The sequence below is a fragment of the Perna viridis genome, chromosome 15, assembly GCF_037379345.1.
Source record: "Perna viridis isolate PV_CMFRI_1.1 ecotype Kerala chromosome 15, ASM3737934v1, whole genome shotgun sequence".
Taxonomy (NCBI): domain Eukaryota; kingdom Metazoa; phylum Mollusca; class Bivalvia; order Mytilida; family Mytilidae; genus Perna; species Perna viridis.
The window spans coordinates 26,856,740-26,882,744 of record NC_142459.1 but is presented as its reverse complement, the minus strand read 5'-3'; the positions used below and the strand labels follow the sequence as shown (position 1 = coordinate 26,882,744).

The window sequence follows — 26,005 nt, the reverse complement described above, 5'->3', positions numbered from 1 at the left end:
TGAAACTGATAATATTTTTATTTTATCCTAGAAATCTCTATTTACACCAAATAATAAGAATGTACAAAGTAATATGAACTAGATTTACAGTTTAAAATATTTTTTTTTATACCTCAAAAGATTTTGAATATAAAAATTATAAAATGTTGTCAAAGATGACTGCTTATTAATTTTGTGATATTTGAAGCAGAGAAATTTTGAAAAAACAATTTTTTTTACCAAATCTAAAAATTATTACTTTAATCTGAAGCAGAACGATGAGTTGAGTAAAACAAGACCCCACAACATGGGTCAAAAACTTAAAATATAAAAATTAAATCACTAAAATCAACTCAAAATACAAAACTTCCACTGTACAGAACATTCCAGAAAATTTTGAAAAACAACTTTTTTTACCAAATCTAAAAATTATTACTTTAATCTGAAGCAGAACGATGAGTTGAGTAAAACAAGACCCCACAACATGGGTCAAAAACTTAAAATATGAAAATTAAATCACTAAAATCAACTCAAAATACAAAACTTCCACTGTACAGAACATTCCAGAAAATTTTGAAAAACAACTTTTTTTACCAAATCTAAAAATTATTAATTTTAACTGATGCAGAACGATGAGTCGAGTAAAACAAGACCCCACAACATGGGTTAAAAACTTAAAATATAAAAATAAATCACTAAAATCAACTCAAAATACAAAACATCTACTGTACAGAACATTCCAGAAAATTTTGAAAAACAACTTTTTTTACCAAATCTAAAAATTATTAATTTTAACTGATGCAGAAAGATGAGTCGAGTAAAACAAGACCCCACAACATGGGTCAAAAACTTAAAATATAAAAATAAATCACTAAAATCAACTCAAAATACAAAACTTCCACTGTACAGAACATTCCAGAAAATTTTGAAAAACAACTTTTTTCTCACAAATCATAAAAATAATTATATATTCTGATTCAGCATAAAAAGTTGATTAAAACAAGACCCCACAAGTGATATCTCATTCTTAAAATAAAAGAAATAAAAGGTCATAAAAAATAAATCATGTGTAGATTATTGATATAAAGAATGAATATCAATGTTTAATGTAACTCCATAAAAGTTGTTTAATTGATTCATCAACCCAATCTTTATCTAAAGGTGTGTGACCCCACCTGGTTCTCTGAGTTGGGTCAGCATTATTCTGTAACAACAATCTTACAATGTCAATATGACCCCCCAGACATGCACCAAACAGTGGAGTCTCTCCATCACCACCACTATTACACTGTGACACATCAGCATTTCTATCTAACAACAATCTTACAATGTCAATATGACCCCTCACACATGCACCATACAGTGGAGTATCTCCATCACCACCACTATTACACTGTGACACATCAGCATTTCTATCTAGACACATTCTCACAGTATTAATATCACCATGGCGACATGCCTCCCACAAAACATCTTGAATGTTTACACCATTTGTTATTAACAGTTGTGCAATATTTACATGGCCATTCTTATAACTGTAGTACAAAGGTGAACGTCCCAATATACTATCTGTTTTGTTTACATTACATTTTATAGAAATGAGATATTTAACTAATTCATAAAAACCAATCTTTGAGGCTTCAATCATTGGTGTACTAGTATAATATTTACGTTTGTTAAAAAAGTATCTATTTTTAGCTATAAGACCTTTATCATCCAACTCAAGGAATAATTGTTTACATGAATCTGTGTGTTCTTTTATATATCCCATCACTTTATCTTTATATCTTTTTTCTTTCAACTGTTGATTATAAAAGGACTTTCCATCTTGTTCTTTGAGATCTCTGAATATTCTGTCAAAGTAAACAATCTCAGTATCATCAGATAAATACAGGAAGGAATCATCTTGTTCTAGATTTTGACCTGATTTAAGTTTGAATCTTTCTGCTATGAATGATGAAGGTGAATATTCAATGAAAAGTTCCACAAGTTTTTGACCACAAGTTACAGCAACCATATCATACAGTTTATCATGGGCTATACTGTAGACTGATCCTGTTTTCTTGATATATGTTCCATCAAGTTTATGGAAGGTGTCAACAAGTTGTTTTCTTTTCAGTTCTATTTTTAGATTGATATCAAAATTAGCCACTATTTCTGTTACTTTCACTTTAACATTTTCTGGTGTTGTTCTTGGATTCATATACGATTCTTCTAATTCATTTGGAAACAATACACATAATACCAAGGCACAGAACTCAAAATGTTTATTTTCTATCATGTCTTTGATATCATTCTTTATACTATCAACAGGAGATGTGAAAAGTTCAGTCAACTGCTCTACTTGTTTTCCCTTCGACATTTTACACAGCAATGGAAAAAAGGAGCACCTGTCCATCACTTTATCCATTATTTGTAAGTTATATTCTGATAGAGTTGTGTACTTGCTGATCATATTATGTCTTTCTTTAGGCAGTAAGCAATAATTCTTGGATTGTAAGTCTACTGATGGTTTGTTGAACATCTTCATTGACTCGAATTTTGCATCCTTTGATATTTGCAAACGACATGAAATAAGAATTATCATTCGTCCATAAGTTACCCCCTTTTTATCTGATTTTGCATCTTTTCGGTTTTTATTTTCAGAAAGAAGTAATTGCTCAATTTTGTCAGCCTGTTCTTTCCATGCTTGTAAGTCTTGTTCATTAATAAAATTCTTCCCACAAAAATCATCTATGACAAAAACTTGATTCTTTTTTAAATCTCTGTATTGTACAATATCAGCAGGAGAGGATACAATTGGGATAACATCATATTTCTCTTTTGATTGTAATTCTAGTGCTACATGGTGTATAATTGAAGATTTCCCTGATCCAGAACTTCCAGTAACAAGAACCACACCATTTTCTTGAACCAATCTGGTCACCTGTTCTGTTGCCCTAGTAACAATAAATGTTACTTCATCTTCCTGCCATTGTTCAATGTAACTCTGATATTTTTCTATAATAAAAAAAAAATTATGTTTAATTATTTGTGTATCAAAAATAATAAAATGTTTAGCAGAATGACACAACAATTTAATTTGAAACCTGAATAGTATGGAAAAGTATGGCAAGCCAAAGTGGACAAAAATAAGTCTTTTCTAATATTAAAAAAAATGATTTTTTTTTAATATTACAAATTCATTTTTTTAATATCACAAAACCTTTCTTTAATTTTAAAAAAATATATTTTTGATATTAAAAATTCAATAAAATTTCCAATTTTAAAAATGGTTTTAATATTAGAAATTATCTGGTACTACATGTTGGATTTGTTGTATTCAATTACGATTAGAAAATCAATTTATAATATAAAAACTTGTGACTGATTTTGCAATATTGCAAAATGATTTTTTAATACATTTGTATTACAAAATCAATTTCTAATATTACAAATTCATTTTACAATATTACTAAATGTGTGATATTTTGTAATTTTACTAAATCAGGAATTTGTAATATTAGAAAATGAATTTTTAATATTACTAAATGAATTTCTAATATAATATCAAAAAATGTTTTTTTTAATATTACAAATTTATTTTTATGAGCAAATTGGCGTGTTTATAGAAAAGCAGAGGACGCTTACCCTACCAGTGCACCTGGTCCATGCTCCCAGTTTTTAGTGAAGTCTGAGTTGCTCATTTGCTTTTGTTACTTTGTATGTATGATTTTGGTCGCTTTATGTTCTTTTTTGTGTATGTCTGTTTTCCATGTCTGGTCTTTGTCCCTTGATTGCATTCTTTTGATTACCTCTATAAGCTTGTCGCCTTGACTACTTTTAATATTAGAAAATCATTTTGTAATATAAACAAATGTGACTGATTTTGCAATATTGCAAAGTGATTTTTTAATTTTACAAATTGATTTTCTAATATTACGAATTGATTTTCTAAAATTACAAATTCAATTTGTAATATTACTAAATGTGTGATATTTTGCAATATTAGAAAATTAATTTTTAATATTACAAAATAAATTTCTGATATTACAAAATATTTTCTGATATAAAAAAAATGATTTTGTAACATTAAAAAATTATTTTCTAATATTACAAAATATTGATTTTTGTCCACTTCGACTTGCCATAGACAAAGATGGGTATTCTATATGCTGCAGCCACGGCACAAAGTATGTTTCCTGTTCATTTTGTCTTGATATTGTCAGTATTGTCTCTATTCCATTGTCTCAGTATTGTCTCTGTTCCTATTGTCTCAGTATTGTCTCTGTTCCTATTGTCTCAGTATTGTCTCTGTTCCTATTGTCTCAGTATTGTCTCTATTCCATTGTCTCAGTATTGTCTCTGTTCCTATTGTCTCAGTATTGTCTCTGTTTCTGTTGTCTTTGTATTGTCTCTGTCACTGTTGTGTCAGTACTGTCTCTGTTCCAGTTGTCTCACTATTGCCTCTATTTCTACTGTCTCAGTATTGTCTCCGTTGCTGTTGTCTTTGTATTGTCTCTGTCCCTGTTGTATCAGTATTGTCTCTGTACCAGTTGTCTCAGTATTGTCCCTGTTCTTGTTGTCTCAGTATTTGTGTCTGTTCATATTGTCTCAGTATTTGTGTTTGTTCATATTGTCCCTGTTTCTGTTGTCTTTGTATTGTCTCTGTTCCTGTTGTCTCAGTATTTGTGTCTGTTCACATTGTCTCAGTATTTGTGTCTGTTCATATTGTCCCTGTTCCTTTTGCCTTTGTTTTGTTCCTGTTCCTGCTGTTTCAGTATTTGTGTCTGTCACATTGTCCCTGTTCTGTCACTATTGTCTCAGTATTGTCTCTGTTCTTGTTGCTTCAGAATTGTCTCTGTTCCTACTGTCTCAGTATTGTCTCTGTTTCTGTTATCTTTGTATAGTCTCTATTCTGTTGTGTCAGTTTTGTCTCTATTTGGGTTGTCTAAGTATTGTCTCTATTCCTGTTATGTCATTTCTACCTATGTTCTTGTTGTCTCAATATTGCCTCTGTTCATGTTGTCTTCATATTGTCTCCGTTCCTGTTGTCTCATTATTACCTTTATTCGTGTTGTCTTTGTATTGTCTCTGATTCTGTTTTCTCAGTAATAGGGTCTGTTAATATTGTCTCAGTATCGTCTCTGTTCTTGGCTCAGTATTATCTCTGTTCTTGTTGTCTCAGTTTTGTCTCTGTTCCTATTGTTCCTCTATTGTCTCTGTTCCTGTTGTCTTTGTATTGTCTCTGTGTCTGTTGTCTTTGTATTGTCTCTGTGTCTGTTGTCTTTGTATTGTCTCTGTTCCTGTTGTCTCAGTATTTGTGTCTGTTCATATTGTCTCTGTTCCTATTGTCTCAGTATTGTCTCTGTTTCTGTTATCTTTATATAGTCTCTGTTCTCTTGTGTTAGTATTGTCTCTATTCGGGTTGTCTTTGTATAGTCTCTGTTCCTGTTGTCTCATTATTACCTTTATTCTTGTAGTCTTTGTATTGTCTCTGATCCTATTGTCTCGGTATTAGTGTGTGTTCATAATGTCTCAGTATTGTCTCTGGTTCAGTTAATTCAGTATTGTCTCTGTTCCTGTAGTCTTTCTATTGTCTCTGTTCCTTTTGTCTCAGTATTGTGTCTGTTCCTGTTGTTTTTGTATTGTCTCTTTTCTTGTTGTCTCAGTATTGTCTCTGTTCCTATTGTCTCTGTTCCTATTGTCTCTGCACCTGTTGTCTTCGTATTGTCTCTGTTCTTCTTGTCTCAATATTGTATCTGTTTCTGTTGTCTTTGTATTGTCTCTGTTTCTATAGTCTCAGTATTGTCTCTGTTCCTATTGAATTTGTATTGTCTTTGTATCTGTTGTCTCAGTATTTGAGTGTGTTCATATTGTCTCTGTTCCAGTCATCTCAGTATTGTCTCTGCTTTTGTTGTCTTTATATTGTCTCTGTCCCTGTTGTGTCAGTATTGTCTGTTATAGTTTTCTCGGTATTGTCTCTGTTCCTTTTGTCTCTTTTCATGTTGTCTCAGTATTTGTGTCTCATCATACTGTATGTCCTTTTCTGTCCTCCCAGAATTGTCTGTTTATATTGTCTCAGTGTTGTCTCTGTTCCTGTAGTGTCAGTATTGTCTCTGTTCCTTTTGTCAAAGTATTGTCTCTGTTATGCCAGTATCATCTCTGTCTCTGTCTATGCTGTCTCAGTATTGTCTCTGTTCCAATTGAACCAGTATTGACTGTCCCTGTTATCTCAGCATTGTCTCTGTTTCTGTTGGCTAAATGCTGCCTTTGTCGCTGTTGTCTTAGAATTGTCTTTTTCACTTTGGTCTCCGTATTTCTTATCCTGTTGTCTCAGTATTTCCTTTGTTACTGTTCACAGTATTGCCTCAGTTTATCTTGTTTTTGTATTGTGTCCTGTTTGTTTCAGTATTGTTTCTGTCCTTGTTGTCTCGGTAAAGCTACTGTCCCTGTTGTCTCAGTAATGCCTCTGTTCACGTTTTTGCATTGTCTCTTCTCTATTGTTAGAATAACGCTTCTGTTCATGTTTTTTATGTAGAGCCTTTGTCCCTATTGTCTCAGTAATACTTCTGTTCTGTTTGTCTCAGTATTGTTTCTGTCCCTGTTGTTTCAGTTTTGTCTCTGTCCCTGTAGTTTCAATATTGTCTTTGTTTCTGTTGTTTCAAAAACGTCTCTATTCATATTGTCTCAGTATTGTGTTTTTGTCTCAGTCTTGTCTCTTTCCCAGTTGTGGTAGTTTTGACTGTCCCTGTTATTTCATTGTTGTCAATGTTCCTGTTGTCTTAGAATTGTGTTTTTTGCTCTGGTCTCAGTATCATCTCTTATTCTGTTGTCTCAGTATTGTTTCTGTTCAAATTTACTCAGTATTGTCTCTGTACCTGTTGTCTCAGTATTTATGTCTGTTCATATTTTCTTTGTTCCTGTTGACTCAGTATTGTCTCTGTTCTTGTTGTCTCTGTATTGTCTCTGTACTTGTTGTCTGAGTATTTGTCTGTTCATATTCTATCTTTTCCAGTTGTCTCTGTATTGTCTCTTTTTCTGCTGTCGTCGTATTGTCACTGTTCTTGTTGTCTTAGTATTGTCTCTGTTCCTATTGTCTCAGTATTGTCTCTGTACCTCATGTCTTTGTATTGTCTCTGTTCTGTTGTGTCAGTACTGTCTCTGTTCCCTGTTTTCTCGGTTTTGTCTATGTTCTTATTGAATTTGTATTGTCACTGTTTCTGTTGTCTAAGTATTTGCATCTGTTCATATTGTCTCTGTTCCGGTTGTCTCAGTATTTGTGTATGTTCATATTGTCTCTGTTCCTATTTTCATGGTATTGTCTCTATTCCTATTGTCATGGTATTGTCTCTGTTCTTACTGTCTCAATATTGTCTGTTCCTGTTGTCTTTGTATTGTCTCTGTCCCTGTTGTATCAGTATTGTCACTGTTCCTGCTGTTTTTGTATTGTCTCTGTTCTTGTTGTCTCTGTATTGTCTATGGACCTGTATTATGGACCTGAGTATTTGTGTCTGTTCATATTATCTCTGTTCCAGTTGCCTCAGTATTGTCTCTGTTCCTGTTGACTCATTACTACCTATGTTCTTGTTGTCTTTGTATTGTCTCTGATCCTGTGGTCTCAGTATTTGTGTCTGTTCATATTGTTTCTGTTCCTTGTGTCTCAGTATTGTCTCTGTTCCAGTTAACTCAGTATTGCCTCTGTTCCTGTTGTCTCAGTATTTGTGTCTGTTTATATTCTCTCTTTTCCAGTTGTCTCTGTATTGTCTCTGTTCCTATTGTCTCAGTATTGTCTCTGTACCTCATGTCTTTGTATTGTCTCTGTTCTGTTGTGTCAGTATTGTCTCTGTTCCCTGTTGTCTCAATATCGTCTCTGTTCTTATTGAATTTGTATTGTCACTGTTTCTGTTGTCTAAGTATTTGCATCTGTTCATATTGTCTCTGTTCCGGTTGTCTAAGTATTTGTGTATGTACATATTGTCTCTGTTCCAGTCGTCTCAGTATTGTCTCTGCTTCTGTTGTCTTTATCAGTTTATACTGTCTCTGTCCCTGTTATGTCAGTATTGTCTCTAGTCCAGCTTTCTCAGTATTGTCTCTGTTTTTGTTGTCTCAGTATTTGTGTCTGTTCATACCGTCTGTTCCTATTGTCTCAGTATTGTCTCTGTTTCTGTTGTCTTTGCTTTGTTTCTGGTGTGTCAGTATTGTCCATGTTCCAGTTGTCTCAGTATTGTCTCTGTTTCTATTGTCACAGCATTGTCTCTGTTCCTGTTGTCTTGGTATTGTCTCTGTTTCTTTCCTCTCAGTATTTGTGTCTGTTCATATTGTCTCTGTTCCTGTTGTCTCATTGCTACCTATGTTTTTGTTGTCTTTGTATTGTCTCTGTTCCTGTTGTCTCAGTATTTGTGTCTGTTCATATTGTCTCTGTTGCTATTGTCTCAGTATTGTCTCCAATTCTGTTGTCTCAGAATTGTCTGTTTCTATTGTCTCAGTGTTGTCTCTGTTCCTTTTGTCAAAGTATTGTCTCGGTTATGCTAGCATCATCTCTGTCTATGCTGTCTCAGTATTGTCTCTGTTCCAATTGAACCAGTATTGGCTGTCCCTGTTGTCTCAGCATTGTCCCTGTTCCTGTTGGCTAAATGCTGCCTCTGTCGCTGTTGTCTTAAAATTGTCTTTTTCACTTTGGTCTCAGTATTTCTTATCCTGTTGTCTCAGTATTTCCTTTGTTACTGTTCGCAGTATTGCCTCAGTTTATCTTGTTTTTGTATTGTGTCATGTTTGTTTCAGTATTGTTTCTGTCCTTGTTGTCTCGGTTAGCTACTGTCCCTGTTGTCTCAGTAATGCCTCTGTTCATGTTTTTGCATTGTCTCTTCTCTGTTGTTAGAATAATGCTTCTGTCCATGTTTTCTATGTAGAGCCTTTGTCCCTATTGTCTCAGTAATACTTCTGTTCTGTTTGTCTCAGTATTGTTTCTGTCCCCTTTGTTTCAGTTTTGTCTCTGTCCCTGTAGTTTCAATATTGTCTTTGTTTCTGTTGTTTTAAAAATGTCTCTGTTCATGTTGTCTCAGTATTGTGTTTTTGTCTCAGTCTTGTCTCTTTCCCAGTTGTGGTAGTTTTGACTGTCCCTGTTGTCTCATTGTTGTCAATGTTCCTGTTGTCTTAGAATTGTGTTTTTTGCTCTGGTCTCAGTATCATCTCTTATTCTGTTGTCTCAGTATTTGTGTCTGTTCCAGTTTACTCAGTATTGTTTCTGTTCCAATTTACTCAGTATTGTCTCTGTACCTGTTGTCTCAGTATTTATGTCTGTTCATATTTTCTTTGTTCCTTTTGTCTCAGTATTGTTTCTGTTCCAGTTTACTCAGTATTGTTTCTGTTCCAGTTAACTCAGTATTGTCTCTGTGCCTGTTGTCTCATTACTACCTATGTTCTTGTATTTGTATTTTCTCTGTTCCTGTTGTCTCATTACTACCTACGTTCTTGTCTTTGTATTTTCTCTGTTCCTGTTGTCTCATTACTACCTATGTTCTTGTCTTTGTATTTTCTCTGTTCCTGTTGTCTCATTACTACCTATGTTTTTGTTGTCTTTGTATTGTTTCTGTTCATGTTGTCTCAGTATTGTCTCTTTTCTTTTCTTCTCTGTCCCATTTGCTGTAGTTTTAACTATCCCTGTTGTCTCATTGTTGTCTATATTCCTGTTGTCTTAGAATTGTCTTTTTTTTACTCTGGTCTTAGTATAATCTCTTACCCTGTTGTCTTATTATTGTTTCTTTTCTTGTTGTGTTAGTATTGAATCTGTTTCTGTAGTCTCAGCATTGACTCATTTTCTGTTGTCTAAGTACCGTCTATGTCCCTGTTGTCTCAGTATTGCTTCTGTTCAAATTGTCTTTGTATTTTCTCTTTTCTATTGAAAGTATTGATTCTGTCCCTTTTTTCTCCGTAATGCTTCTGCCCCTGTTGTCTCAGTAATGTATCTGGTCTGTTTGTCTTTATATTGATTTTGTTCTGTTTGACTTAGTATTGTTTCTGTCCCAGTTGTCTAAGTATTATCTCTGTCCCTGTTGTCCCATTATTGTCCCTTTATCTGTTTGGTTATTGAATCTGCACTTCTTGTCTGAGTATTGTCTCTGTTCCGGTTGTCTAAGTATTGTCTCTGTCCCTGTTGTCTCACTATTGCCTCTGTCCCTGTTGTCATTATTGAATCTGTTCTTGTTGTCTCAGTATTGTCCCTGTCCCTGTTGTCTCAGTATTGTTTTGTCCCTGTTGTCTCAGTATTGTCTCTGTCCATATTGTCTCAGTATTGTTTTGTCCCTGTCGTCTCGGTATTGTATCTTCTTCTGTTGTCTCAGTATTGTCTCTGTCCATATTGTCTCAGTATTGTTTTGTCCCTGTTGTTTCATTTTTATCCATATAACTATTGTCTATATTTCTTTGATTCTTATTTCTAGAGGATGAAGTCAATTCAACCTTTGACCTTAGAAGCAGGGAGACTAAGTTAGTCCTATATTTTTTCTCCTACCTTTCATATGCCTAGGAATGCTACTGTCTAGTTCATCTGAAAGTATAAATAACATCAGTTTCTACTATATGGACAAAAGCAGTGATCAACATCGCCTGCCTAGCAAAAAACAGCAATTATTTTTTTAAGATATTAAGAATCTAACAACCACAGGAATGCAAGACTGAGATATCTCAAGCATCCAATAATAAAGTTTTAAGTTCCTTGATGAGACTCAGCTGAGATATCTCAAACATCAAATAATAAAGTTTTAAGTTCCTTGATGAGACTCAGCTGAGATATCTCAAACATCCAATGATAAAGTTTCAAGTTCTTTGATAAGACTCAGCTGAGATAAAGAACTTTCAAATCTTACCAAAGAGTGTCTGTGATTTCATAGTTTTATTTTCTTGTGGTTCTCGACAGTTAATGCAAAAGGGATTTTGTCAAATTTGTAATTTCAAAGGGGAATAACTCCTACAAAAATAAGGGGATCAAAAATTCCTGGTAATATGCACAATAACATATGATGTTCTTGCTACATACCACGTTTCATAAAATTTGGTACAAAAATTTCAGAGGAGTTAGTCTGACAAGGTAGTTTTTGAGAATTTTTGGCAAATTTATTAGTTCAAAAGGGCATAAATCCTACAAAAACTGGGGGATAAAAATTTTCAGGTAATATGCACATTATATGATGTTTTTGTTATACATCACGTTTCACAAGATTTGGGATTAGAAGTTACAGAAGAGTTGCGCTGACAAAGTAATTTATGAGGATTTTGACAAATTTATTAGTTCAAAGGGCATAACTCCTACAAAAAATAGGGGATAAAAATTTCCTGGAAAATTATGCATAACTACATATGACATTCTAGCTACATAGCAAATTTCCTAAAATTCGTTTCAGAAGTTGGAGAGGAGTTGCACTGAAAAACTTTGTGACGGACAGGCAGACAAACACCAAAGTGTGGGAGACATAAATATGTATAATACACGAACAAAATTTTAAAAGGAACAAATCAAAAGGACAAATTATCAAAATTAAATGACAAATAAGCCTTCTACACTAGTTTTTAATAAACATCCTATGATATTATCCCATTTGATCCAGATTAGTAGGGGCTGATGACACAAATTTTTACAAGCAAGGGTCAATGTTCCCAGTTTTTAAAGTACAAAAGTATACTCATTTCCCTTGGTTTCTATGTGTTACTCCATGTTCTTTGTGTCTCTATTGTCTATGTATGTGTTACTTCATGTTCTTTGTGTCCCCATTCTCTATGTATGTGTTACTTCATGTTCTTTTGTGTCCCTATTGCCTATGTATGTGTTACTTCATGTTCTTTGTGTTCTATTGTCTATGTATGTGTTACTTCATGTTCTTTGTGTCCTATTGTCTATGTATGTGTTACTTCATGTTCTTTGTGTCCCCATTGTCTATGCATGTATTACTTCATGTTCTTTTGTGTCCTTATTGCCTATATATGTGTTACTTCATGTTCTTTGTGTCGCTATTGTCTATGTATGTGCTGATTCATGTTCTTTGTGTCCCTATTGCCTATGTATGTGTTATTTCATGTTCTTTGTGTCCCCATTGTCTATTTATGTGTTACTTAATGTTCTTTCTGTCCCCATTGTCTCTGTATATGTTACTTCATGTTTATGTTCTTTGTTTCCCCATTGTCTCTGTATTCTTTGTGTCTCTTTTGTCTATGTGTTACTTCATGTTCTTTGTGTCCCTATTGTCTATGTATGTGTTACTTCATGTTCTTTCTGTTCTATTGTGTATGTATGTATTACTTCATGTTCTTTGTGTCCCAATTGTCCATGTATGTGTTACTTCATGTTCTTAGTGTCCCAATTGTCCATGTAAGTGTAACTTCATGTTCTTTGTGTCTCTATTGTCCCTGTATGTGTTACTTCATGTTCTTTGTGTTCTATTGTTCCTGTATGTGTTACTTTATGTTCTTTGTGTTCTATTGTCCCTGTATGTGTTACTTTATGTTCTTTGTGTTCTATTGTCTATGAATGTGTTATTTTTGTGTTACTTCACTTTCTTTGTGTCTCTATTTGTCTATGTATGTGTTACTTCATGTTCTTTGTGTCTCTATTGTCTATATATGTGTTACTTCATGCTCTTTGTGTCTCTATTTGTCTATGTATGTGTTACTTCATGTTCTTTGTGTCTCTATTGTCTATGTATGTATTACTTCATGTTCGTTATGTCTCTATTGTCTATATATGTGTTACTTCATGCTCTTTGTGTCTCTATTTGTCTATGTATGTGTTACTTCATGTTCTTTGTGTCTCTATTGTCTATGTATGTATTACTTCATGTTCGTTATGTCTCTATTGTCTATATATATGTTACTTCATGCTCTTTGTGTCTCTATTTGTCTATGTATGTGTTACTTCATGTTCTTTGTGTCTCTATTGTCTATGTATGTATTACTTCATGTTCGTTATGTCTCTATTGTCTATATATATGTTACTTCATGCTCTTTGTGTCTCTATTTGTCTATGTGTGTGTTACTCCATGTTCTTTGTGTCTCTATTTGTCTATGTGTGTGTTACTCCATGTTCTTTGTGTCTCTATTGTCCCTGTATGTGTTACTTCATGTTCTTTGTGTTCTATTGTTCCTGTATGTGTTACTTTATGTTCTTTGTGTTCTATTGTCCCTGTATGTGTTACTTTATGTTCTTTGTGTTCTATTGTCTATGAATGTGTTATTTTTGTGTTACTTCACTTTCTTTGTGTCTCTATTTGTCTATGTATGTGTTACTTCATGTTCTTTGTGTCTCTATTGTCCATGTATGTATTACTTCATGTTCGTTATGTCTCTATTGTCTATATATGTGTTACTTCATGCTCTTTGTGTCTCTATTGTCTATGTGTGTGTTACTCCATGTTCTTTGTGTCTCTATTGTCCCTGTATGTGTTACTTCATGTTCTTTGTGTTCTATTGTTCCTGTATGTGTTACTTTATGTTCTTTGTGTTCTATTGTCCCTGTATGTGTTACTTTATGTTCTTTGTGTTCTATTGTCTATGAATGTGTTATTTTTGTGTTACTTCACTTTCTTTGTGTCTCTATTTGTCTATGTATGTGTTACTTCATGTTCTTTGTGTCTCTATTGTCCATGTATGTATTACTTCATGTTCGTTATGTCTCTATTGTCTATATATGTGTTACTTCATGCTCTTTGTGTCTCTATTGTCTATGTGTGTGTTACTCCATGTTCTTTGTGTCTCTATTGTCTATGTATGTGTTACTTCATGTTCTTTGTTGTTTTATCTTTGGAATATATTCTTTTTTATTACCATTTTAATGTTTGTTACCTAGTAGGAAGTTGTAATAAAAAAAATCATGACAGTCGTTTATCTATAACTTCTATGGTCGGCCACATCATAATTACATGTCCGGTTGTATTAGTTTTACTAAGAATAAATAAACACCATGATATAATATATAATATTAGCAAATCATGGTTTAGGGTCTTACCCATCTTTTTTTCTAGTTTCCTAGTAGATGCTGCATTCTCTTGATTATTCTGCAAAATAAAATAAGATGTTGCACACTATGTCATGTTAAGAATATCCCACTCAACCATCTCAGTCAAAGCTGTTAAAGGGAGACAATGTACAATACCCCCACTCAACCATCTCAGGCAAAGCTAGGAAAGGTAGACAACGTACAATACCCCCACTCAACCATCTAAGTCAAAGCTAGGAAAGCTAGACAATGTACAATGAAGCCCCTTTCTGTACTGAGAGGAGGAATAATAGAGAGAATTTCTAAAATAAACAAACACCTAAAGCATGTGTACACCTACCCAATTTTAACATTCAACTTTTTGTACAAATTATTAAAGCAGAAAGTACATGTTCTAAAAATTGAAACCATCAAAATTATTCTGCTAAAATAGCTACTCTACACATGCAACTAGGTACAATGTGTGTAATTCATTACTTCTGACAAGGTGTACTGTAAAGTTTGTGGTTATGTTTGCAAAATATATGCCTCCCCCTACCGCGTCCCTCCAACTGTGGGGACATCATAGACATTACTAGTAATTACAGCATATCACAGTGATGTGGGGGCATTATAGACAGTACTGTCAATGACAGCATAGCACAGTGATGTGGGGCATTATAGACAGTACTGTCAATGACAGCATAGCACAGTGATGTGGGGGCATTATAGACAGTACTGTCAATGACAGCATAGCACAGTGATGTGGGGGCATTATAGACAGTACTGTCAATGACAGCATAGTACAGTGATGTGGGGGCATTATAGACAGTACTGTCAATGACAGCATAGCACAGTAATGTGGGGGCATTATACACAGTACTGTCAATGACAGCATAGCACAGTGATGTGGGGGCATTATGGACAATACTATTACTGACAGCATATCACAGTGATGTGGGGGCATTATAGACAGTACTGTCAATGACAGCAAATCACAATGATGTGGGGACATTATAGATAGTACTATTAATGGCAGCAAATCACAATGATGTGGGGACATTATAGACATGACTATTAATGAAAGCATATCACAGTGATGTGGGGACATTATAGACAGTACTGTTAATGACAGCATAGCAGTGATGTGGGGCATTATAGACAGTACTGTCAATGACAGCATAGCACAGTGATGTGGGGGCATTATAGACATGACCTTTAAATGTTCAATGACAGCAAATCACAATGATGTGGGGACATTATAGATAGTACTATTAATGGCAGCAAATCACAATGATGTGGGAACATTATAGACATGACTATTAATGAAAGCATATCACAGTGATGTGGGGACATTATAGACATGACTATTAATGAAAGCATATCACAGAGATGTGGGGACATTATAGACATGACTATTTATGACAGCTTATCACAGTGATGTGGGGACATTATAGACAGTACTATTAATCATGTTAATGACAGCATATCACAGTGATGTGGGGGCATTATAGACAGTACTATTTATGATAGCATATCACAGTGATGTGGGGACATTACAGACATCACTAAGTGGAATATTATAACATACTATACTGTGTAAGAATCAGGCAAAGGGTGGCAAATACTTTTTCTCAATTTGGTCTTTTTTACCTCAAATATATTCAATACAACTAGTTAATGAACAAAAAGAGATACAAATTTATCCTGAAGCATCTGTGATATAGATATATCTTTACTGATTATATAGAGAAAAGTGTGGGAAATTTAACTCAAGTTTCCATACATGAACAAAAGTTAATGAATGCCAAACACAATTATAGCAACAGGGTAACACCATCACACAGCAGAAATAAATATTTTGAGGTCATATAAAAAGTTTGGGTCTGGACAAAATAAGTGCCTAAAATAAATCATTGTTTGATTGCCACATTTAAGTTAAAGGTCAAATGTCATTGATAATGGTACAGGGCACCCTGTTTTATCATGATATACCCACATACCAAATATAAATGTCCTTAGTCAAGAGACACAAAAAGTCTGGACAGAGTTCTAATAATTGACCTTTACCATGTTAACATAGTTCTAATATTTGACCTTTACCATGTTAACATAAAAGACTACTGTCAAAGGTCAACGAAAAAATAGTAGATCCCACATGGCATTATCAAGATATATCAAGATATATTATATGCGCTGTGCTATTCTAGTTATCGATGCCATGTGATTCAAAGGATAGTCAGCGTACCTTAAGCTATATTTCTTTTATAAATATATGGGCACAGTGTTTCTCCTCATATATATCAGGCCAAAAAAATGTATGTGTGTTTACTGTACCCAGCTGAAAAAAAATATATGGTCGATAGTTCGATTTTTTTACAACTTCCCCTACCGTAAGGGTCGGAGTAACCATGGCTTCAATTTTAGCTGTGATAAAACACTCCTTGTATTTCACATTAAAATGATGGTGTCCATGAAATATATCCACAAACTTTTAATTGTCACTGACAGGGACTATTACATTCGTTTTTCCTTTCAGTGTGCATTCTTTGAAAGTTATAGAAAAGACACTTGACCAGGCATGGAACTCATACTAGGCGGTCACTGTGTCTGATTGAGTTGGTAATAGACAAAAGCAGATGCGGATGGAGTAAATGTTCTGAATTTTTCATTTTCTGCTAATTTTTCCGATAAAAATGTTAAAGGTCAGCGTTGGAAAATAGGGTCAGTCAGGATACTGTAAACACACATATATTTTTTTTGGCCTCATATTGACGTTATGTTTCTATAAAATATTATATATATAGGAACTTGAAACTAGTAAAGTTCAACATGCTGAATAAGATTACAAAGATTGTAAAGACCTAAACAAACTAAAGACTATCAGTAATTTGGTTCTTTTTTCTTCTTCTCAGATTTTGTTTCACAGACATCTTTCTATCATTCATACAGGACAAAATATTTGAAAATAATATCTACATGTATCAAAACATTGAGAGTGATGGTAACATTGTCAGATCTTCTGTACAGATTTAAATGAAAATGATACACACCAAGAAGTTAAATATATCATTCAGACAATATCATGCACTCATCGAGACATTCCACATGATATTATCAGGATCAAAATTTAAAGTACCTATTATTCTATATATATTTCCATGACATAACCTTGAGGGCTCCTTTGGAGAGTATTGAAGGACCATGAATTACCTTAGTTTGTTCTGCAAATTTTGATGAATGGTCTGCAAGTGTGGTTGAAAGGTCTGTGAGTGTTGTTGAAATATCTGTGTGTATCTTGTTTAACTCTTCATCTACAAACCAAATCATGGCAAATGAAATAGAGAGTAATGATAAGTATTTTCCAAATTAATATTTTAGATGATGTTTGCTTACATTTTATAGGTGTTAAACAAGTATAACAAAATAAACTAAAAATACCGTGAGTAAGCTCAATGAGAAAATACATCTGCTTTAAATGGACTTCAAAGAAAAATGCTTGATGAATTATCTCCTTTTACCATCCAACAGTAATTTTATTTCTTTATGCACATCTTCATATGATATCCAACCTTTCTGTAAAATTGTATCTAAATCCTTTATGAGGTTTAGGAGATGTGCTAATGATGTTTGAACATGATGTAAAATCCTTAATTTGAATTATCTCCCCTTAGTGCCTTGCGACAGTAATTGTATTCCTTCCTGCAAAAATATATACAAAAATGTACAAATGATACCCAACCTTCCTTTTAAGTAGCTGTCTTTGTAAGAATCATGCAAAATCTGAATAGAGTGATACACCCCCAAAAAGGCAACATATTTTTATTTTTGTAATCAAGTTATTTTATGGGTCTATACTATGAAATATGTGATTATTCATTCAAGTCTGCCTGCTCTTAGGAGATAATCAACATTAAAAATTCAATAGGTTCTATTGTATTTGAGTGTCATTTACAGAGTTATCTCCCTTGATTTTGAATTATACAGTGCATTCTATACAATTTTTATCTCCTATGAGCACAGGTTATATGAAAAACCAAATGTTAATTTTTGTTTACTAAAGCATTTTAAACAAAATATCAAAAATAAAAATATGTAGGCTTTCCAACCATGAATCACATTTTGCATGATTCTTAGCTGGAGTGCTACTTAAATTTCAAAACATTCCCTTATCATATGAGGTTTAGGAGTTGTGCTGATGAGGTTTTTAACTTGATTATTTCCCTTTTGAGTTCTCTGACAGTATTATACCTTCATGCACATCGTCATATGATATCCAACCTTCCTGTAAACCTGTGCGCAATGATTACTAACTTTCTATGTGAGATCTCCAAATTGATTCGGATCAAAATCTAAAATAGGAGATGCACAATGGGAAGATTCAACTAGACATTGCCCCGATAGAAACTAATACCCTGCAACCTGCTGAACCCTGTACATTTGGGGACTAAGGTAAACAAATGATTCATATTGGACTTAATCTTTATGGGGATAGACTAAGAACGTTCGGCACACAATTCTGCTCATATTCTAAAACACCCAAACTAAAATCAGAAATCAGTAGTATTTTTGTTATTGTTGACAACACAATAACAGAATATAATTGTACATTTGCTGTAAACATACAATGTAAGTTCCTGACAATATAGTTATAGTAATTAAACACTCCATCAAGCCTCATAACAAAAGTTGTTTAGGAGGAGTCACAGACAAGGCATGAGACCAACTTTTTATGAAAAAACGCCCAAGTCCATCAGCCTTTATTTCTACAATTTTTGCCCAAACTTAAATCCTGAAAGATTTTGTATATCCATAAGGTTATATTACATCCCAGAAAGCTGCATAATAATTCTACAAGCTGCTTAGAAAATAGTATCTGAAAAACAGAAAGGGTGAAATCTAATGCACCCAGATCTGTCCAGGATTGGTCCTGTTTCTGCTATATTGGTTCTGGCGGTGTTAATCTTAGTTTAGGAAACCTCAATTCATTTTCATCTGCAAGCAGTGTGACTGTCCTTTAAAATGAGACTACCTGACATAGAGTTTCATTAAAAAAATAATGACTGGAGAGCTGAAAAAAGAGGTCATGAATTTCCGCTGCCAAAAGAAGTGAGATTTTTTAGAGGGTAGGGTTCATTTCTCAGCAAAAAATTGTAAAGAAATCCTCATTTTTTCCCTAAGAGTGACCCTTCAGGGGACTCCTGACCTCCCACTCATGACTGTAACTAACTTTATTTGGCTTCAGTGAACTTCATGGTGTACAAGCTGTGGGATGAATGTTTTTGGATTTTAAACATGCTTGAGTTTTTTGCTGTGGTATAAAATGTTATAGATTATCAAAATAATCTCACCTATCAATGTCTTTATCATGTCTCTATATACATCTCTATCAAACCTATCAAGGGAGGCTACTCTCAAATCAAAACAGTCTTTGCAATATCTACCAGCACCCAGTCTTCTGATTGCCTGCAATTGAATATAGTATTTATTTTTCAAATGTTTTATTAATGTACATGTATGATCAGAAAAAAAAAACAGCAAAATTAGCCATAAGTCATGATATGCTGTGTGAGTAGACACTGACTGTGGAATGTCCATTCATCTTTTCCATTTGGAGGTAGACTTTGATTTGATTGGTTGAGTGAAAAACAAATACATAACCAGTGTTCATCTTGAAATGTAAGTCTTGCAAAAAAAACTTGAATAATTGAGAGATAGGTCATATCCAACAATTAAATAAAGGGGTTCATTTTTTTTTTTTATTTTTAACTTCTAGCATCAGGTTTGTTGAAATTAAGCACACTGTAATCCTATTGTTGCAACCCATACAACAGTACTCAATCCCCCAATTTCCTTACTAGTTCAAGTCGTGACCCAATCAACCCATACAACAGTACTCAGTGCCCCTATTTCCTAAATAGTTCAAGTCATGACCCAATCAAAATAAATCAATTCTTCCTTTTGGTGGTATGGCATATTACGGAATAATATCACAGACATCCATATGTTTTTACTCAAGTCATTGGGCACACACCGGAATACAAATAATCTTTCTCATAACAGTTCAAGTCATAGCCCCAATCAATTTCAGCCTTTCTTTTTTTAGAGTTTTTTTTTTATATTGTGAGGATCAATGATGAACTGGCCATTGCTGATGAAGACATAAAGGCAGCTTCACACTGCTTTATGACTGCAATTACTGACAGTCTTATCAATGTTGCAATCTCTGTTTAGAAAAGATTTCTTTACACAAACTTAAACATTATGATGCAACAACATCTTATGTATATACGCTTTACCTCACATAAATTCGACCAAGCCACATTAAAATCCATTTTGCCTATAGTAGCTTCTTTATTGTGAGCAATATTATTTCTGTAGTGTTTGATCCTGGCAAGGTCAGCCCCCTCAGATGAATCAGTAATTGGTGGGAGTTGATCAAATCCTGTTGATGGCTGTGCTACGGCAGGAAATAGTGATCCAAGTGGATTTATGTTCCGTAACAAACAAATCAGTAAAGTGACATCATATACTGTAGACGTAGTGGTATTTCCTGTAAAACAAATCAGAGCATAACGTCATATATAATGATGGGTAAAATTGTGATCTTTCAAAGTTACTAAGGATACCCTCTACAGAATCCATATTGTTAGTGTCACCAAGCTGTTCGAAGCTCTTGAGACTGATATTGAATCTCATGCTACAGCGACCTTAAGCTACAAATGTATTTTGACAAGATATCAAGTGGCTTTGGCAGATAAAAACAGTATCCTTTGTTAAAGCCAGACAAAAGTCAAGTGTTAGATCATGAAACCACAAAATACACATGTAAGGATACTCCCCCCCCCCCACTTTCAGATGAATTCATTGCATAATCATTATCTAATAATTCTAATCATAAGACTCTTCAAACTTATAGCCGTTTTTGATTGGTTATGAATGTCTTTGTCAGAAAGTTTGTAATTGCATGCTTGAACTTCACCAGATCGTTCATACATGCATGAACGCCTGTCAACTTGAAACCAATACAGCGGCCATGTAGTTCAAAAGAGTGTAGCAACAACCTAAACAGCATAATATAGCCATGAGAATAGTTTAAATTTCATCCACATTGATTTTATCGGTACAGTTTCTTTATAGAGAGTAATTTTCAGCTCGGGGAAAGAAACTTATAAATGCTTAAAATCTAACTATAAGTAAAATCGGCCCAAAATCAAATTGTCCCAGAACTAGATTCTATAAACACATTTACCAATTCAACACATTTCCCCAAAAAATAATTCCCAAAGGTCGGGATGAAATTATAAGGATTAAACCGCTATTTTTCGTCGTTCATGCACGTACATGTATGAATTGATCTCTCCACGCCAAAATATTACATGAACAGCCTTTCGCTCCGAGATCCGTTCATACATGCATGAATGACCAAAAATAGCTGTTTAATCCTATGATGAAACCACGTATGTAATTCAGATTGAAATGTAAACTAGGAATTTCATGACACTGGCATCATGTGATAAAAATTCATTCAAAATGAAAAAAGTGCAAATAGAAACTAAGAAAGACAGATGAATCACCATATGTGCAGACAGACAGTATCATTACTTTATCTTTTCCACGGATCGACACTAACAGTAGTCCGGTAGTCCTGTGCCACCCTAATTTTGGAGAGGACTACTTGAAAATTTTCATGGTAGTCCAATGGGCTATCTAATTTTGCCTTATTTTTCATAAGATCTAAGAACAGAACCATCATTACCATCTGTGGACTACTGTTTTACCTCTGAAATAGTCCTGTTGACCACCAAACACATGAAGTTAGTGTCAAACCTCTTTTTTTCCACTTTTCAAACAGGCATAAAAAGAAAACAAAAGAGATAAAGAATCAGTGTCATATTAACTTTTGTTTCTGATTGTATAGAAAGAGAATCACCTGATGGAGGAAACAGTAAATCCCACTGTGCTGCATTGATTATCCTTTTACTTTTAAGTTTTTTCAGCTTTCCCAAGTTATTCTGGACTATTAATGTCAGATCTGCTGGAGGGAATCTCTGATCAAACAAATATCTGACAGCTTGTGGTGCCACCTTTACTACCAGGTTAACCAGTCTGAGATAATCTGTCTCTTCTTCTGATACTGACATTATTAAAGTTGACTAACTGTAACTTCAAAGATTGGACTTAGCATATCATGTCATCAGAGGAGTTGATATTTCTGTACTGTTCTGATGTTCGTGATGTTAAATTGAAGGTACACGTATGTATGGCTGAAATGATAAAATGACAACAATTGTGTAGCAATTCTCTTGCATGTTTTAATATAGTCTTTTTTTTTATTAGATAATACTACATTGTTTTTATATGGCCAAGTAAACTTCTCATCCAACCTTCACATTACCATGATTATGTGGCGTATCAGAGGATTTTTTCTTTTTTTTTTCTAATTTTTTACAGGATACTTGCAAGGCTAATTTCAGTTATTCAAAGTACCTTGTATAGAAAATCAATTGTTCTATATCCATGGCCATCAGTTTCAGAGAAGTAACATTGTTTTAGTCAGCAACAAATAACAAAATTAATTTGGTGTTATGGTAACTCAATGCTAGAAACTGACACAAAAATAATCCTGGTTTTGAAATTTCCACCCAAATTTTCTTTATTTTTTGTCATTTTTCTGGAGTGGGAGGGGATAAGAAATTCACATCCCATATTACTTTTAAGCATTAAATGTTTGGGTATTGTAAGCTTTTAAGAGGGAGTCCTTGCAAACACCAGGCAGTGGGTGGCACATGACATATTTGGTTTTCTACAAATCATTTCATCTAATTTCTTTCACAAATGAATCTTTTTCCAATGATGAACATTGGTTTTTGATTTATTGCAATGATTTAAGATTGAAAATTGAAAGCGTTTTTATATCATTTCAATTCATCAATCAAATGTGTTTTCATATCATTTTAATTCATCAATCAAAACACTTTTTTCCAAGCTACAAATGTATTTTTGTTTTCAAGATAATGTAAAAACAGTCATTTTTCACCTTTCTCAGGCACAGATCCAAGGACTGGTGTACCGGGCATACGCCCCCCTTAAATTGGTAAGAAAATATTCTTTTACCACAAGTTTCACCCCCATAATATTTTTGCCTTGCTTTGCACTACATTTATTTCAATTAACGCTCCCCCCTCCCCCAACTCAAATCCTAGATCCTCTCTTGTTTCTATAGCAATACCTGTACAAAAGTCGTTCCACCACTTTGAAAAATGAGGACCTTTCTATGCTTTATCATATGGATCATTTATCAATTGAAAGTTTTTTTTCAATCTATAATAACTTTTAAAATATTGGCTGAAAACCGCAAAAATGGTCATTTTTCACCTTCAAGGGCAGTGATTCTAACAAAGAGTTGTCAACAACTTTGACACAATTGAGTCTTTTGTAAGACTTTTTGCACTCCAGTTAAAACATCGAGTGGGAAGTGTGATTCCTTTTCCTAAATACTTTCCTAACCCCAAAGAAAGATTTAGTTTGTTCTCAATGGCGGCATGCCACCATATTATCCATAAAACTGACACTATTTTCATTATCAAATATTTTCTTTCAAGTTTATCTTTTATTTAACCAATTTTTTTTGTCAAGCTTTCTTACCATTGTAAATTCTCAGATACACTTTACATATGATGAATGAGACCCTTCCAAGGATTTATTCTGACACTAAGAAATATCTGGGTATCAATTGTAATTACATGTACATGTATGTTCCTTTACATAAAATTAACATATTTTCAAATATTGCACCTACACTGAAGTGTCACCTTTTTTAAATGGTGTTATAGTCCAGAACTAAATTTAGAAATATAGCTTCAATATACAAGTTAATATTAATAGAAACATACATATGTAGCATCAATATCATTAAAAATAGAAGTAAAGGCTTCATGTACATGGAACATCCTTTGCATCATGTGATCATAATAAGCAATTAGAACATAGAAGACTGTGACACCATTTTTAGTATATATATACAAAATATACAGCCTAGCTGGCCGACAGGTCTAGGGGGCTTGACTCAGTTCAGGGGGTATTGCCATAGATGTCAGAGAGGTACATGTACATATGTAAAACTTCATGGTCTGTGGTGGTAACAACCTGTAATGGCTTTGGCTTATTGTTGACATATTTCTATTCTGGTTATTATTAATTTAAAGGTCAATAGACGGTTTCCTATTACCTTGTGGACTTCGTCAGTCGCAACCCAGGCAGCTTAGTTGGCCTGGTACATGCCAGGACAGCTAGTTTGGTGATGCAAGAACAAACGGTACTTATGGCTTGGACTTAAACGGAAAACTATTCCGTCCAAAATATTGTTGTCAAAATCACTTCTTCAGATGAGATAACATAAGCGCAAGTAGAATAAGGGCCTGATTGCAAAATGTACATGTATTTTATGACACTATTTCGTCTCTAATAATAAATTATTGTAACTTAACTGCTTGTATTCAATGCCAAATATTATGAGAACTGGGAGAAATTCTAATTCATGTTACATTGGGACCCAACGAAACAAACAACAGGCTGATGAGCTAGTGTTAGAGTTGTACGTGGTATGAAGACTCTTAAGGTGGGGGATATGTGGCAGGATAGCCTATCTGTGTTGTAGTACGTTGTTTGTAGTGTGATTTAAAAGTTAATTGACTTGGCTAAAGGATTAATTCTTTAGCCAAATCGGTTTGTCGGTGGCTTGTCACCGAGCGGTCTATGGTACAATCCTCAATTGCCAAGTATACATGTAATTTCTGCAACAAACCAAAAATTTGACAGTTCTAACATTATTGGGAAATTTTCAGACCTTTACAGAGAGGGAAGGGAGAGACCTCAGCAATATTACAACAAAAGTGGTGCATTTTCAACAAAGTCAAAGTTGTCTGAGTACAAAAAGTACTGTCCCTCATACATGTACTGTACATCTACAGAGAATAAATTCACATTCCAAGTTACTTGTAGACCTACAGTTATACAACCGTGACGTCTGTACATGTATTCCCAAATGTTAAATAAAATAAAATTTCCGTTTATCATTACTACAGACTCGAGAGAAATAACTATATTTACAGTTTTTCTTTTAAGGCGAATAATACAAGGCCAAACAGGTCAAAGAAAATATTTTACTTTCGGTTTTGATTTCCTGGATATTGTTTTTTTTTCCGTATTCACCTCAAAACAAAAGGCGGTGGTACTGTAGAACTAGCCCTAGGAATCGACGTTAAGAACACCACAAATGACCTCAATAAAACAGAAACTGTTACAAAAATACCTCGAAAAGCATGATAGGGCGAGGTCCAACTGGAAAGTCCCACCTTCCGTTCCTTAAACTCAGGTTTATATCTTACTGGTATGGAAACCGGACAATTCGGCCCCCTGACAACTCGGTCCATATCTCTGGACCACTACGACTGTACATTAGGGACTCGGACCGTCATATAAGACAACTCGGACCGTCATACAAGACAATACAGCCAGTTTTAAATGAGTGCTATTTAAGGATTGTTTGGATGAAACAATTAAGCGAAGGCAAGGAAATTGTATGTGGGACCCAGTCCATGAAACAAGACAACCCGTGCTATCGAAATCCTTGTCAACAGTTGTTTAAAAAATCTTTTTTTAAAATAAAAACAAATCAAACAAAAAATCTGCATAACAAAATCTTTTATTTTCATTTTTTTTTATTTTAATTTATTTGAACTTTTTGCTTAAAAGCGTATTTTTGAATTACGTAATAAAGAAAATGTTAATAAGTTTTACTTTTTGATTACCGCTATAACCTTGGTTCCCTTGACTACTCTTGACATGAAATCATAAGAAAATAATATATTTGATGAGCTTATTGTATTTTTTTTTAATCCACATTGACCGAGCCAGTACCAAGAAAAAAAATCCCAAGAAACATGAAAAAAAACCTATACGGACAAAGGGTTACACAGGTTATTTTTTTCTATCAGAAAATAAGTAGATCCATCCATGTTAACTAGTTCAAAACAAAAAATATCTCCAGCGCCGAATCCCAAAAGGGATTACAGACAA

The 26,005-nt window shown here is 33.9% G+C and overlaps 1 protein-coding gene across 3 annotated transcripts; it reads right to left on the bottom strand.

Moving 5' to 3' along the window:
• On the bottom strand, window positions 1-25,363 carry LOC148597634 (uncharacterized). 3 transcript variants are annotated; one of them, XM_088562733.1, is made up of 8 exons: window positions 25,239-25,363; window positions 21,858-22,191; window positions 20,224-20,477; window positions 19,276-19,390; window positions 17,138-17,238; window positions 13,955-14,003; window positions 10,472-10,507; window positions 1-2,979 (listed from the first exon to the last, which is right to left on the bottom strand). In XM_088562733.1, the coding sequence occupies exons 2-8, from the start codon at window positions 22,066-22,068 to the stop codon at window positions 1,076-1,078; spliced, it is 2,670 nt and encodes an 889-aa protein (XP_088418859.1). In that variant the 5' UTR covers window positions 22,069-22,191; window positions 25,239-25,363; the 3' UTR covers window positions 1-1,075. The 3 variants fall into 3 exon arrangements, with proteins under 3 accessions (XP_088418859.1, XP_088418860.1, XP_088418861.1); XM_088562734.1 differs by having other exon boundaries at window positions 25,139-25,327; XM_088562735.1 differs by lacking the exon at window positions 25,239-25,363 and adding an exon at window positions 24,156-25,126.
• Window positions 25,364-26,005: the final 642 nt, after the last annotated feature.